The sequence below is a fragment of the Aquarana catesbeiana genome, linkage group LG07, assembly GCF_042186555.1.
Source record: "Aquarana catesbeiana isolate 2022-GZ linkage group LG07, ASM4218655v1, whole genome shotgun sequence".
In the NCBI taxonomy this organism is placed as follows: Eukaryota; Metazoa; Chordata; class Amphibia; order Anura; family Ranidae; genus Aquarana; species Aquarana catesbeiana.
Window position 1 is genome coordinate 275,673,853 of NC_133330.1, and position 14,131 is coordinate 275,687,983.

A 14,131-nucleotide genomic window follows, 5' to 3' on the forward strand; every position below is an offset into this window, starting at 1 on the left:
AGATTTGCAAAACGATGATAAAGAAATATTCCTGAATTTTGTTATGTAATGGTTACTGTGAAATTGTGTGAATTTTTAAGGCACATTAAGGCAGTGCATGTTATCTCAGCTTACAGAGCTTGGATTCATTGAATGAGTGAGTTTACCAAAAATGTAACTATTGCAGAATATACAGCCTCTTGCTACAAAACTAAGCTCCATTTCATGCTGAATAAATGACATTTAATAACGTGTCTTAAATGGAAAATTATCTTTAGATAGATTTTTACTCCAATAGCATTTTATTAAATATAAATTAAATAAATATTATAAATAAATTTGATAAAAATAAAAAAAAAGTAATTTTTTTTTTATTTATTTTTTGTAACAATTCTCTAAATCCGCTTCTTACGCTGGTAAACAGTGGGAAGAATGCTGTATACATTGGTGGTCAGTGGGAACAATGCTCTTTACATTGGTGGTCAGCAGGAATATTTCTACCTCCTGCAAATGGCTAAAAAGATCTTGCTGATTGACGACAGTTGTTACCTGTCTGAGGAACCCCTAGCAGCCTTTGGAGAAACTCTAATCGAGAAAGGCCACTCTAAATGAATGATCAAATATTTAAAATGCTTTAGTATGCATGTATGATTTCCAGGGCAGCAAGGGACTCTTTTTGTATCAACACCGAAAATAAATCGGAATGTGTAGGTATGAATGTGAATAAAGCTGGCAATAGACGCCAGGGATCGGCCAAGATTCAAATCAGGTATGGACAGGCTGAAAGTACCCAAGTTGATCAATCAATTTTGGTACAACCACCCTGTCAGATTATGCATGCGGTTATTGCTAGCTGCTATTATAGCCACAATCGCTGTGTTCTCCTGGCGGGGATGGCTTCCCCAGCCGGGAGAACACAATGGCTTCGCCGGAAGAGATTCCCCTATCAACACTGTCTGTGTTGCTGGGGGTATCGCTCCATCTGTGGATGGCTTTAGGGACCTTCGATTGTAAGCTCTTTGAGGGCAGGGACTGATGTAAATGTAAGTAGTAGTAGTTCACATCCTATATAATTTAAAGATTCTGAGGCTTAAACCCTCCAAATAATGGCTCATCCTCAATGTTTCATATGAACTTGACTTCTTTCAAACCTGTGCAACATAAACTGTTAACATAGTAAAGAAAAGACAAATATAGCTGTGTCCCCAGGCATCTTTGTTGGCCAGGGAAATTGGACCAACTTTGACTTTTCCAGATTAAGTTATGATAGGCCTAGAACTTTGACAGCAATTATGTCTTGATCCACTATTTATTTTTTACATGGAGCTGTCTCTGAAAATTCCCTCTGCATTCATGTTTTCATCAGATTTAGTGTGAATAGTTCAGTTTTTACTTAGTCATTAAGGGCAGAATATCTTTTACCTTAAAAGAGAAGTTTGGCGGGGGGGTAAACGCATATACTCACGTAGGTGGATGTAGCATCAGCCCGATGCTGCATCTGTCCCCTGCTGCCTGGAAGACCGCAAACCAAGCGATCAAAGACAAGTGCTCAGTTCTTGCTTTGCAGAGAGCCAGTGACTATCAGTCACTGACTCTCTGCTCTTCCCTGCCAGCGCTCACTGGAGCTCTGGGCTGTGGAGGGCTGGAGTGGCTGGCTCAGGCTCTCAGCGGCTTCCTGAGAAGGGTGAACCAGCTGCTGCTCAGGAATGCTCAGGAATCTGGGTGAATCCAGACTTTAAAGTCAGGATCGATCCAGAGCCTGGACGAGTTTTGTGTGAAGTCAGGTGAGTGGGGTGACCACTGGCTTTAGCTTGCTGACTGCTGAAAACAGGATCACAGGTGTGCAGAACAAAATGCAGTCCTGTGATCCATAGGAGAAGTAGGGCCAAAATAGCTTTGGCCCTACTTCCCCTTTTAATTTCCTGCATTTAGGTGGTATTTAACCTGAAAGCAAACCTTTTTATTATATTGCAGTTTACCAATTAGATGTGATGTCTGCGTTTTTTTTTTTTTTTTTTTTAAGACTTCTTTTCTCACCTGGTGATCTGGCCAATAAGACCCTATACACAATATAAAACCTTTGTCTGATTTTCTTTAGATTTATCAAAACCATGTAGTGCAAGGGCCTGTCTGATTGCATACGAATTGTAACTCTTAAGGACCTCATATTATATGGTTTTTGTAAATCTGAAGGAAAAATCTACAGAAAATTGTATAGTGTGTATCCAGCTTAAGTCTGTAGTTTTTCAACAGAACAAGCTTTTTTGCAGATGTAAAGTACATGGGATGAGACAAACCATTTAACACTGACAGGGGTGAATACAATTATCATCTTTTGTTTTCGTAAAACCTTCCCAAGAAGGGGGGGGGGCTGTTTACGGTAACTGCTTATAAAGTGTTAGCTGGAGTTCAGCCTAAATGTCTTAGTGTATTTAAATCTGCTAGTACAGCAAACATTCACCTCCTCCCGAACGGACAATGTTGTTGTCCAAATGTGCCCCCTGCGCTCATTCATTCAGATTGGGGACACTCTATCACAGGAGATGTGTTACTGGCCAGATCACCAGGTTAAAACAGAGGAGGAAGAACCTAAAAAAGAACAAAAAACAAAACAAATGCAGCCAGCACATCTAGTGGTAAGCTGCAATGGATTACATTTTTGGGTTTAATACAATACCTTTTAAGGTAAAAAATGTTCCATTATGTATATTGCCCCCTCATCCCACCCCCCAATTTATACTTGTGCTCAAAATTTTGCATACCCTGGCAGAAATATTGATATTGAAAATATGACTAATCACGCCACCAAAAACTTATTTAAGTATAGTGATCGTGTTTTGCCTCTTTCTCTTAAATCCTAATAACGGAAAACGCCTAATTAGCCCTGATCAAAAGTTTACATACCCTGGAATGTTTGGCCTTGTTACAGACACACAAGGTAACACACACGTTAAAATGGCAATTAAAGGTTAATTTCCCACATCTGTGGCTTTTTAAAGTGCAGTTAGTGCCTATGTATAGTGAAGTAGTTTATTGGCTTTCGTGTAGATGAACTGAACAAGCTAGAATAGATACTGAGCCCTGGGGAGCGGAAAAGAACTGTCAAGACCTGTGTAACAAGGATATCCAAAGCCTTGAATATTACAGTCTGCTGTTCAATCACTTATTAAGAAGTGGAAAATTCAGGGATCTCTTGATACCAAGCCAAGCTCAGGTAGACCATAGAAAGGTTGCGGCCACAACTGCCAGAAGAATTGTTTGAGATGCAAAGAAAAACCCACAGGTAACCTCTGGAGAAATACAGGCTGCTCTGGAAAAGGACTGTTTGGTTGTTTCAAAGAGCACAATACAACGATACTTGAACAAAAATGAGCTGCATGGTTGAGTTACCAGAAAGAAAACTTTATTGCGCCAATGCCACCAACAAGCCCGGTTACGATATGCTTGACAATGACAATGCTCCTTAACACAATGCCAAGTTGACCCTCCAGTATTTACAGCAGAAAAAGGTGAAGGTTCTGGCGTGGCCATCACAGTCTCCTTACCTTTAATACAGTAAGTCCCCGAGTTACGAACGACTCCTACTTACGAACGGCCTCAAATGCCGGCCACTTGTGCTCCACGCTGGTCCTGGATACCTCCGGACACATCCCGTACTGCAGTACTACATGTACTGCATGGCCAGAAGAGCCTCAGATAATATAACAAGCGCCCGGAACATCCCACATCCATGCACAGGCGGATGTTACACATACAAATGCAGTGTTCTGACCGGAAGTTACACTTACTAATGCAGTGGTGCCACTTACGAACAACTCCGACTTGTGAACAAACCTACAGTCCCTATTGTGTTCGTAACTTGGGGACTTCCTGTATCATCAAGCCACTCTGGAGAGATCTCAAATGTGGGGTTCATGCAAAATGACCAAAAAACTTTGCATGACCTGGAGGCATTTTGCCGAGATGAATAGGCAGCTATACCACTTTCAAGAATTTGGGCCCCCATGCAACTATTAAAAAAGACTGCACACTGTCATTGATGCAAAAGGGGGCATTACACAGTATTCAAACTTTAAGGGTATGCAGACTTTTGAACAGGGGTCATTTGTCTACATGTTGCCATGTTTTGTTTTAGAATTGTGCCATTCTGTTATAACATGCAATTGAACATGAATCACATGAGAAATAAAAGAAATGTGTTTGGCCTGCTCACTGTTTTCTTTAAAAATGGTACATACGGTATAACCAGTTTTCCAAGGGTATGCAAACTTTTGAGCACGCCTTTACCGCTCTCTCGATCTAGCGCTGTGCCCATCTGCAATGGCGCTGGTCTTTTCCAAGGGTATGCAAACTTTTGAGCACGCCTTTACCTTGAGCCCTCTCTCGATCTAGCGCTGTGCCCATCTGCAATGGCGCTGGTCTTTCTTTACATGACACCGGGACAGCGGGAGCAATTCAAGTCCTCATAGTGGTGCAGGTCTCTGGGGTTAAAGTTTTTCTTTTATATTGTCTGCCCTGTGTATCCTGTCTCCCTCCTCCTTTCCCCACTAAATAGCTCTGTCTGTCATGCACGCACCGCAAACCCGACTCTGTCTCGCAGAAGGCACATGTAGATAGGAGGTAGCAATTAAACTGACAGATGAGTTTTGTTGATGCCGGGAGAAACGTCTCCCATTTCCTCACCGGCTTGGCACCATGGCATGTCGATGAGTGCATGCACTTGCTGTGGTACAGTCTTCCTTTTATTATGATCTCATTTATTGAGATAATAGAATTTGATTCTCCTGAAAGTCTCAGGTGGTCCCTATTGAGTCAGCCTTTTTCTGTTAGGTGGAAAATGACCTTCAGATTATTAGAGTATACTGACCTACTATAGCTTTTATACACATTTGCTTATTTGTTAGCTAGTACTACATATTGTAACCCATCAAAAATCATGTTGCTAAACCTGAACTAAATGGCTTTTGATTAGCGGCTATTTATTTTCTTTATTTTTCTCTTTGTGCTTATTAAATAAGCTTGTAGATGTTTGAGTTATATCTGGAATTTGTGTCTGTGATGCATACATCTCAGTAAGACGTTGGAATTGTCACTGACTCAAAAATGGCTATGAAACTCATTTTGCACTAAATGATGATTTTCATCATTAAATTATCATTTTAATTTTAAATGCTAAATTCACTTTTTTTTTTTTTTTTTTCTAAATTCCAACTGCCCTGTGTGCCAATATACCATTAATGCACTTCTGATGCAGAAAAAAAAAAAAACTTTCTATGTATTTTAGGACAAGGCCTTACCCCAGCCTCCAGCTTGTTCCATGAAAGTGTTCATGACTTCCTGGTGTCTAGCTAAGGACATAAAAACTGTTAAAGTGGTTGCAAACCCCATTCATTAAATTTGACCTAGGCACAGCTATCTGTAGTGTTTACTTATCTCTCTCCAAAGCTCTAAGTGTCTTGTCTTTCTGCTGCTGTGTTCCTCTATCATGAGTCTGACAAACTCTCCAACACACAATATAACAGCAGCTGAAAATTTGTGTTGGGGAGGGAGAATTTGCCTATTTGCAGTACATCTCTGCATGTTCCTTCATTTCTCTGCCTATATGTAGTGGGGGTGTGTGCCTTTCCTCCAATCGGCTCACAAACCGTGAAAGCCCAGACTCCACACCCACTGTGAATGAGGAAACATGATTTCTAACACAATCTGCACTTTCCAAAGAGTGTAGAAATGGAAAGACAGCAGATATACAAGTAAAACTTGTGTAGGGAGATTTGTTTCATCTCTGTGTATCATCTGAGGCTATTCACTGGGTATAGGAGAGGGTTTACATTCACTTTAAGGCTACTTTCACAAAAGGGCGGGAGGTCCGTTAGCAGTAAAGCTAGTTTTAGCGGCGCTTTACTGTTGTTTTAGCAGCTCTTTTCGCCCAGTAGCGGGGCACTTTTAACCCCCACTAGCAGCCGAAGAAAGGGTTAAAAGTGCCCGTGTTGCGGCGCTGCACAAATGATTTGCCCATTTTGGGGCGGTATAAACCGCCCCAAAGATGCTTATTACAGGTGCACCACCCCAGTGTGAAAGCACTCTGGCCTTCACACTGGGGAGGCATGAGAGGTGCTTTTCAGGCGCTGAAAAGCGCCTCAGTGTGAAAGGGGTCTAAGACACAAGGAGTTCACCAGCTGACCTCAATAGCACACATCCTGCACCTACCCTTCAAGGAGATTGCTCCCACCCACCTCTGTACTGACATGCAGGTAGCCTTGGCCTTTTAAAGGCCACAGTCAGTACTAATGAAATCGAACCATTCTATTTTGGGTGAAAACTGAAAAGCTGTTTTGAGACTTTCACATCTTAGAAAAATAGCACACCTGTTATACTTACCTGCTCTGTGCAAGGGTTTTGCACAGGGCAGCCCCGAACCTCCTCTTCTGGGGTGCCCCGCCAGCGCTCCTGGCTTCTCACCTTCATCGTGTCCCCCAACAGAGAGCCGCCTTCCATGGCAACTGGAGCCGCTGGGCTCATCCCCATCACTGGAATGGATAGACTCGGGTATGAAAAAGGGGGGCTCTAGGGGGCAGCACAGAAGGTTTTTCACCTTATGCATAAAGGTGAAAAACCTTGAGACTTTACAACCACTTTAAGATAGCCACTTTTTTATATAACCTTAATAGTCACTTCTATTGCTAGTCACATACAATTGCTTGTATATTTGCTTGCTATGCATATCTGTGTGCTGTGTTATAAATTTAATAATTTAGCATTTTGTATAGTGAAATGCCACTGATCATTAGCGTGCAGTATTATGGATGATGGCGTCCTGAATGTAGCCATATCATTAAATCTGTTGTTCTGACCTTGCTTGTGTAGATTGGAAGATCTTTCAGCTAACTGTAACTAATCCCAGAAACACTCAAATATTTTTGAGTATGCTTGGCTGTCATTATGGTAAACTTGTCGTTTGAGGCATGTAAATTGCCTAAAGCAGCCCATAAAGGATGCATTATTTTTTTTTATTGTATAACCAACCAGTGGGTTGAACAAAAAATAAAAAATAAACTGACCCGATTTTCCCCCAACCATGTTTTCCCCTATCCAGGATTTATAAGAAAGCCAAGTGATTTTACTTCAAAGATGCTCTGGTGCTGGACTTCTATCCTATCCTCCTTTAGACATTTCCCCATCCATACATTTCAAATGGATATCCTTCTCGCTGAGCTATTGTATTCTGACAGCAGAGAGACTTTCCCGCCATCAGAATACACTGATCAACATTGCAGGCTATAGCCTGCAGCGCTGATCAAATGGGGAAAATCCAACAGGGTGGTTCGATTTCTGTACAACCTTTCTGCCCATACACGGATCGAAATGTGGCCAGTCTCACCATGTATTAAGCCGGCTTAACCCAGCTCACGTTCTTATTTTTTTTTTCTTTGAATTTTTGCAATTGTCATTTAGTGTTTATTAAATGTTGAGCTGAAAAACAGTAGAAATGTGATCTAATTTGCAGATGGCATTTCTGGCCATAATTCAAGGACTTCTCTAAACCCTGATTCCAGTCAAAACCTGGACCTATTTATTTTCTATTTTTGGATACAATGGGAAAGGATGAGAGCCTCCACTTTTCATTGGAGATTTTCCCCTCTGTTTTTGACAGTCATGAGACAGAAAAGGAATCAAGGCAAGATTTCCCAAATGGCACACAGACAGCATAAAAGCTGGTGAAAAAGAACTATAGCCTCTCTGTTATCAATGTGTTCATGTTGGAGAGATTTCCCTTCACTTTCTAGCTAGGAGGCTAGTTAGACAAAACAGGAAGTGAGGCAAAATCTCCATCATTTAGTGATACAGGAAAGCCAAAAATTCACCAACAAATTTAGGTTGTCTGTATTTGCTTACATGTTGTTCTGCAGTCTAGCCATAACCTCTGCTTTTTGTTATTACAGGCAGGCAGAAGTCCTGAAAGCAGATATGACAGGTAAGCATAATTATGGTGTGTATTCACCACATGTTACTTTTGTGTTTAGTAATTGGTACTGCTACCATGTTTCCCCTGAAAATAAGACCTACCCCAAAAATAAAACCTAGTGTTATTTTCCAGGAGGGCTGCAATATAAGAACTACCCTGAAAATAAGCCCTAGTTTAAAATGCTTGTAAAATTCTATAATCCAATCTATTACAGTAGTTTAGAATGTGCAATGTGTGTGTTTCCGTAATATAATTGCAGGGAAGAGAGCTCTGGCAGGTCACAGAAGGGCAGAGTGGCGCTATAACGAAAGTATTTGGCACAATTATATTACAGAAACACACACATTGTATATTATATACTACTGTAATAGAGTGGATTATAGGATTTTACAAGCATTTTAACTCAGTTCACACTGGGGATTCCTGTCGGGCAGGGAGAGAGAGGGGGAGAGAAGACAGCACATTTACGTGGTAAGACCTACCCTGAAAATAAGCCCTACTGCGTCTTTTGTTGCCAAAATTGATATTAGACCCGGGCTTCTTTTCGAAACGCAGTATATTCTGCCCAGTCCGCTTCTTTGTCCGGACAAGATCTATAGATTGACAAATCAGTAAATTAAGAAGCTTAATAGTGTTAGATGTTGGTGTTATCCATTCTGTACTACAAATGAATTAAACGCCTGCATCTTATGTGGAAAAGAAATCTATAGTGTTTTGTGTGGCACTTTATTCCTTTCAGGGCTAAAAATGTAACCATTCTATTCAGATAAATATGAAAATATTGCATATGATTATTTAATACTAGCAAGGGATACATACGAGAGAACGGCCGATTGAGGATCAATCAACCTGTATGGGAATGAAATGAAATGATGTAGGGTGATGGAGGCGTAGATATTGTAGAGTTGTTGTGTTTTTTTTTTTTTTTTTTTTTTTCAACCCCTGCATTTTATGAGCCACAAGCAACGGTTTGACAAATGTTCCCCACAGTTGACATAGACCATGTCTTTGTCTGGCAGCACCTGCTTCTCCACGGTCAAAACAAGCCCCTATGGGTGCTATCAGGCTGGCAAAATCAAAACTTTTACCATACACACACAAAATTAATACGCATTACATGAGGATTGGTCTAAACCTGAAAAGATGTCTCCCCCTCACCCCCCCATCAAGCTTTTTGCTGAAATATATCCTATGGAATATGAATGTTAAATGAAAATAGAATGTCCCAGTAGTGGTTCCTGCCATTTCAGGCCTCGATTCACTTTACAGTTTCTATTGTGTAAATGTTCGTTTTTTTTTTTTTTTTTTTTTAAGGATTCTGTTGATAGGCATTTTGAAGCCCATTTAAAGGCAGGTCAAGCCCTGCAGCCTGCAATTGCTGCCATGTCTGTTTGCCAGACTGTTGCTGACTGGACAAGACAAATAAATGGAGAGCATGAACCTGACTTTGATGACCTTGTTCTTATAACAATTGCAGCTGATGCCCTCAGCCGCCTGTTTTGTGTTGTGTTGTACTTTGCCTGTTGATTGTAAGATCTTTCAGCTACAGTGCTCTAAAGTATGTATACCACTTGAAATTTTTTACATTTCGTCATGTTACAGCCAAAAAGTGTGAATTTTTATTGTATTGGGATTTTTATGCGATATACCAACACAAAGTGGCACATAAATGTGAAGTGGAAAGAAAATGATAAATGGTTTTACAATTTTTTTACAAATATCTGAAAAGTGTAGCGTGCATTTGTATTCAGTCCCTTGAGTCAATACTTTGTAGAACCACTTTTTGTTGCAATTACAGCTGCACGTTTTTTTGGGTAGGTCTCTACCAGCTTTGCACATCTAGAGTGAATTGTGTGCCCTGTATTTGGCTCCATCCATCTTCCCATCAGCTCTGGCCAGCCTTTCTGCCCCTGCTGAAGAAAAGTATCCCCACAACATGATGCTGCCACCACCATGTTTCATGGTGGGAATGGTGTGTTCAGGGTGATGTGCGGTGTTAGTTTTCCGCCACACATAGCGTTTTGCTTTTAGGCCAAAAAAGTTCAATTTTGGTCTCATCTGACCAGAGCACCTTCTTGCACTTGTTTGCTGTGTCCCCCACATGGCTTCTCGCAAACTGGACTTCTTATGGCTTTCTTCTTCCCACTCTACCATAAAGGACAGTTTTGTGGAATGTACAATCTGTGGAACTCTGCAGCTCCTCCAGCTTTACCATGGGCCTCTTGGCTGCTTCTCTAATTAATGCTCTCCTTGCCTGGTCTGTTAGTTTAGGTGGACAGCCATGTCTTGTTAGGTTTGCAGCTGTGCCATAATCTTTCCCATTTTCGGATGATGGATTGAACACTGCTCCGTGAGATGTTCAAAGCTTGGGATATTTTTTTATAACCTAACCCTGCTTTCAACTTCTCCACAACTTTATCCCTGACCTGTTCGGTGTGATCCTTGGCCTTCATGATGCTGTTTGTTCACTAAGGTTCTCTAACAAACCTCTCAGGGCTTCACAGAACAGCTGTATTTATACTGAGATGAAATTACACACAGGTGGACTCTATTTACTAATTAGGTGACTTCTGAAGGCAAATTGGTTCCACTAGATTTTATTTAGGGGTATCAGAGTAAAGGGGCCTGAATACAAATGCACGCCACACTTTTCACATATTTATTTGTAAAAAAAATTGAAAACCAGCTGCTGGGCTGGACTTTGCAGGGATAGAAAGACACTTGGGCACTGGATTTGGCATACTTTCCAGACTCCATTCTAGTAAAAGGTAGCTGTAAAGCGCTTTCTAGGCCTCGGGCTACTGGCCTTGCCTCAGTGCTTGCCCTGTTTTTGAAGACTCACTTTGTGAAATCGCCATTCAGGTCTAGGTTCAGGAGCAACCTCAATTACTTGGGTTTACTACAGAAAGGGTTAATGTTGTCAGACTATGCTCTGACATAATTTTGCTGAGTGGAGTGATGAACATGCTTGCTCCATACTCTTTCTCCCCTCTACTACTCTTGTTTGTAAAGAGCACCCCTCTACTACCAGCTGTTTGGGTGTTCGTTAATACCTGAGGCCATGCCTCAGTATTCTTATGTCGCGTACACACGATCAGAATTTCCGACAACAAATGTTCGATGTGAGCTTGTCAGAAATTCCGACCGTGTGTATGCTGCATCGGACATTTGCTGTCAGAATTTCCGACAACAAATGTTTGAGAGCTGGTTGTTCCGAGCTCGAAATTCCGAGCGTGTATACACAATTTCAATGCACAAGTCCACGCATGCTCGGAATCAAGCAGAAGAGCCACACTGAACTTAATTTTTCTCGGCTCGTCGTACGTCACCGCGTTCTTGACGTTCAGAATTTCCGACAACATTTTGTGTGACCGTGTGTATGCAAGACAAGTTTGAGCCAACATCTGTCGGAAAAAAAATCCACGGTTTTATTGTCGGCATGTCCAATTGTGTGTACGAGGCATGCGTCCGTCACCTTAATGCCACCCAGTCTCAAGAAGTCTGATTATAGATATGTGGGGTGTGAAACTAACAGTACTGCATTAACATGTGCCCCTAGCTCACATTCTGTTAATGACTTTGGGGTGGCTTGTATTGCACCATCTATGGTTCCAACATCCGAAGTCTTGGAATCTTGCTGTCTGCTCCATCCTCAGTCCTCTTTTGCTCCGTGGGGTATGGCTTGACTCTCTCCCCTTTCAGCTGAGCGTTTTTACAATGGACATGCAAGACTTTATGGATTTATTTGCTTCTGATCACAGAGGCCACAGGCACACTCCCGAATACTCTTGCAGTTTCTAGATGTGATTTGCCTGCTGGCTTAGTAGCTTCTGAGCCATCTGATCCGCTAGGACTTTGATTCTAAATCACTCTAGTCCTTGACTGATGAGCTTACCCCTGAGGAATTGCAGTCTTCTACTGTTACTCTCTATATGAGGAGATAATTTGGCTCTTAATGATGCAGTGCACACCATGCTGAAACTAGACAACAATCCTGTTGCTTCTACCAGTGCTATTTCCAGTCCTGGGTTGTTTAAAGCAGAATTTCATGTTTACTATGACTTTAGACAGTTTGGTCCAAACCTATATCCATCAATAACAGACGTGGCCTTTGAGTGAGCAGAACTGTACTTTAGTAGCATCTGCTACAACACCTTGTTGAATCTATGCCACGAAGAATTAACGTCTTTGCGCAAATCGCCATACCCGTGCCTTGACGCTAAATACCGGGGTTATGGCAGCAGCTAGCTCAGTATTTACACAAGTATCGGTACTCGTGCAAATGCACTGATACCTGGAACTTTCAGGCTCAGTTCTTTGAGCTGTCAGTGGCTCTCCTCAAAAAGCAGCCGGAAATGTTTATTAACGATATTGCTCAGCCGCTGAAACACTAAAATAAAAAGAAACTTTGTTTCTTTTTGTATCTTTCTGTTTCTTCATCTGCAGATCAAAGGGATGAACAAATGTCCCTCGGTTCAACCCCTTAATTTAATCTAATCAGCCTTAGGCCCCTTTCACACTGGGGCGGTGGGGGCGTCGGTGGTACAACAGCACTATTTTTAGCGCTGCTGTACCGTCGTTCTTGCAGCGGTATTCAGCCGATAGTGGTGCGGTTTTAACCCCTGCTGGCGGCCGAAAAAGGGTTAAAATCCCTCGTACAGCGCGGCTATAGCCGCGGTATTGCCGCACTGTCCCATTGATTTCAATGGGCAGGAGCGGTTTAGGAGCAGTGAATACAACGCTCCTTCACCGCTCCAAAGAAGCGGTTTGCAGGACTTTTTTCACCGTCCTGCCAGCGCACCGCTTCAGTGTGAAAGCCCTCGGGCTTTCACACTGAACAAACAGCGGAGGCTGTTTAGGGGCGGTTTGCAGGCGGTATTTTTAGCGCAATACCGCCTGCAAACCGCCTCAGTGTGAAAGGGGCCTTAATCAACTCCCTATTCTCCATTTAATTTCCCTGCCTTTTTTTTTTTTTTGCTTTGTTAGTTAATATTCTTACACATATATATTAACATATATTTACACATTTCACATTGAAAAAGCGCAAAATAAAAAAAAAAAATGTATTTAATTTGTAAACAACTTTTCAATGCTTTGTACCATTGCTGACAGCTGAAGTGAAAACAAAACAGTTGCTGTAGGTATCGGTAATTGGTATCGGCGAGTACTATAAAAAAAAAAAAGTATTGGTACTCGTACTCATTTTAAAAAAACAATGGTATCGGTGCATCCCCTCTTGTTAAAGCACATTCTGCTAGATCTGAGAGTTCTTCTTCAGGCTTTTTGACATCAGGCTTAAAGAGGAAGTAAACTCCCTCTGCTTACATTTTCCTATAGGTAAGCCTATAATAAGGCTTACCTATAGGTAGTGACAATATCTCTTAAAGCTGTACGGTTTCGGAGATCTTTACATTGCATGCAGCCAGTGATATCACTGGCGCATGCGCTCTGAAGAAAGCCCATAGGTGCCGTTCCTTCCAAGCCCGTGCCATGAATGGTGGCTCCCGCGCACATAACGTCATCGCAGCTCTGGCCAATCACAGCGCCAGAGCCTGAGAACCCAGAAGAAACTCGGGGTAAAATGTCAGCTGTTTCAGCAGTGTGCAGGGACCGCTGCAACCGCTTTGTTCTAAGATAAGTATTTGATAATGAGCAAGTATGCGATGCATACTTGCTCATTCTGCCGAGTCTCTGAGCCACACTATGTTCACTATTGCGGGTTCGGCGCTTTGTCCGGTCCTGGCCATTGCCCTGGTGTCTCAAACATTTTCAGAGTGGGCGAAGCTGTTGCACTGTGACTTGGAGGGTGTTCACTTTCCTCCTGCCTTCATTGAATTGGCGGACCAGCTGGTCCAGGCACTGCAGTTTGTCTGCGATGCCTCTTGCTTTCTAAGCTGTCTGTTTCAGCAGTAGTGCTTAGCGGGTATTGTGGCTGAAATGTGGGACTGTGGACCAGGCCTCTAAGAACAAAAAAAAACAACAAAAAAAAACCCCAGCTGATTTGCTTTTTTAAGGCGATCGTTTGTTTAGGGCCACTCTGGATGATATCAATAAGAGTGTCACGGGGGAAGAGTACTTTTCTTACACAGGCTCAAAGTCTTTCAAGCCCCCCTTGATGGTTCCAAGCGACCCTGGTTGGACAAACCGAGAGCGGGGTTCTCCAGACCCCCAGATAAGGCTCCTTCAGCA

The 14,131-nt window shown here is 42.1% G+C and overlaps 1 protein-coding gene across 3 annotated transcripts in view; it reads left to right on the forward strand.

Annotated features, from left to right (window-relative positions):
• Nucleotides 1–14,131, forward strand: part of SMG7 (SMG7 nonsense mediated mRNA decay factor) — a 145,864-nt gene that overhangs the window by 37,632 nt on the left and 94,101 nt on the right. For all 3 annotated transcript variants that reach the window (XR_012235341.1, XM_073593366.1, XM_073593367.1), the window contains exon 2: nt 7,920–7,951. Coding sequence is in view for 2 of the 3 variants with exons in the window: in XM_073593366.1 (XP_073449467.1) it covers nt 7,920–7,951 (32 nt within the window). In the remaining variant the exon portion in view is untranslated. The remainder of the gene's footprint in view (nt 1–7,919; nt 7,952–14,131) is intronic.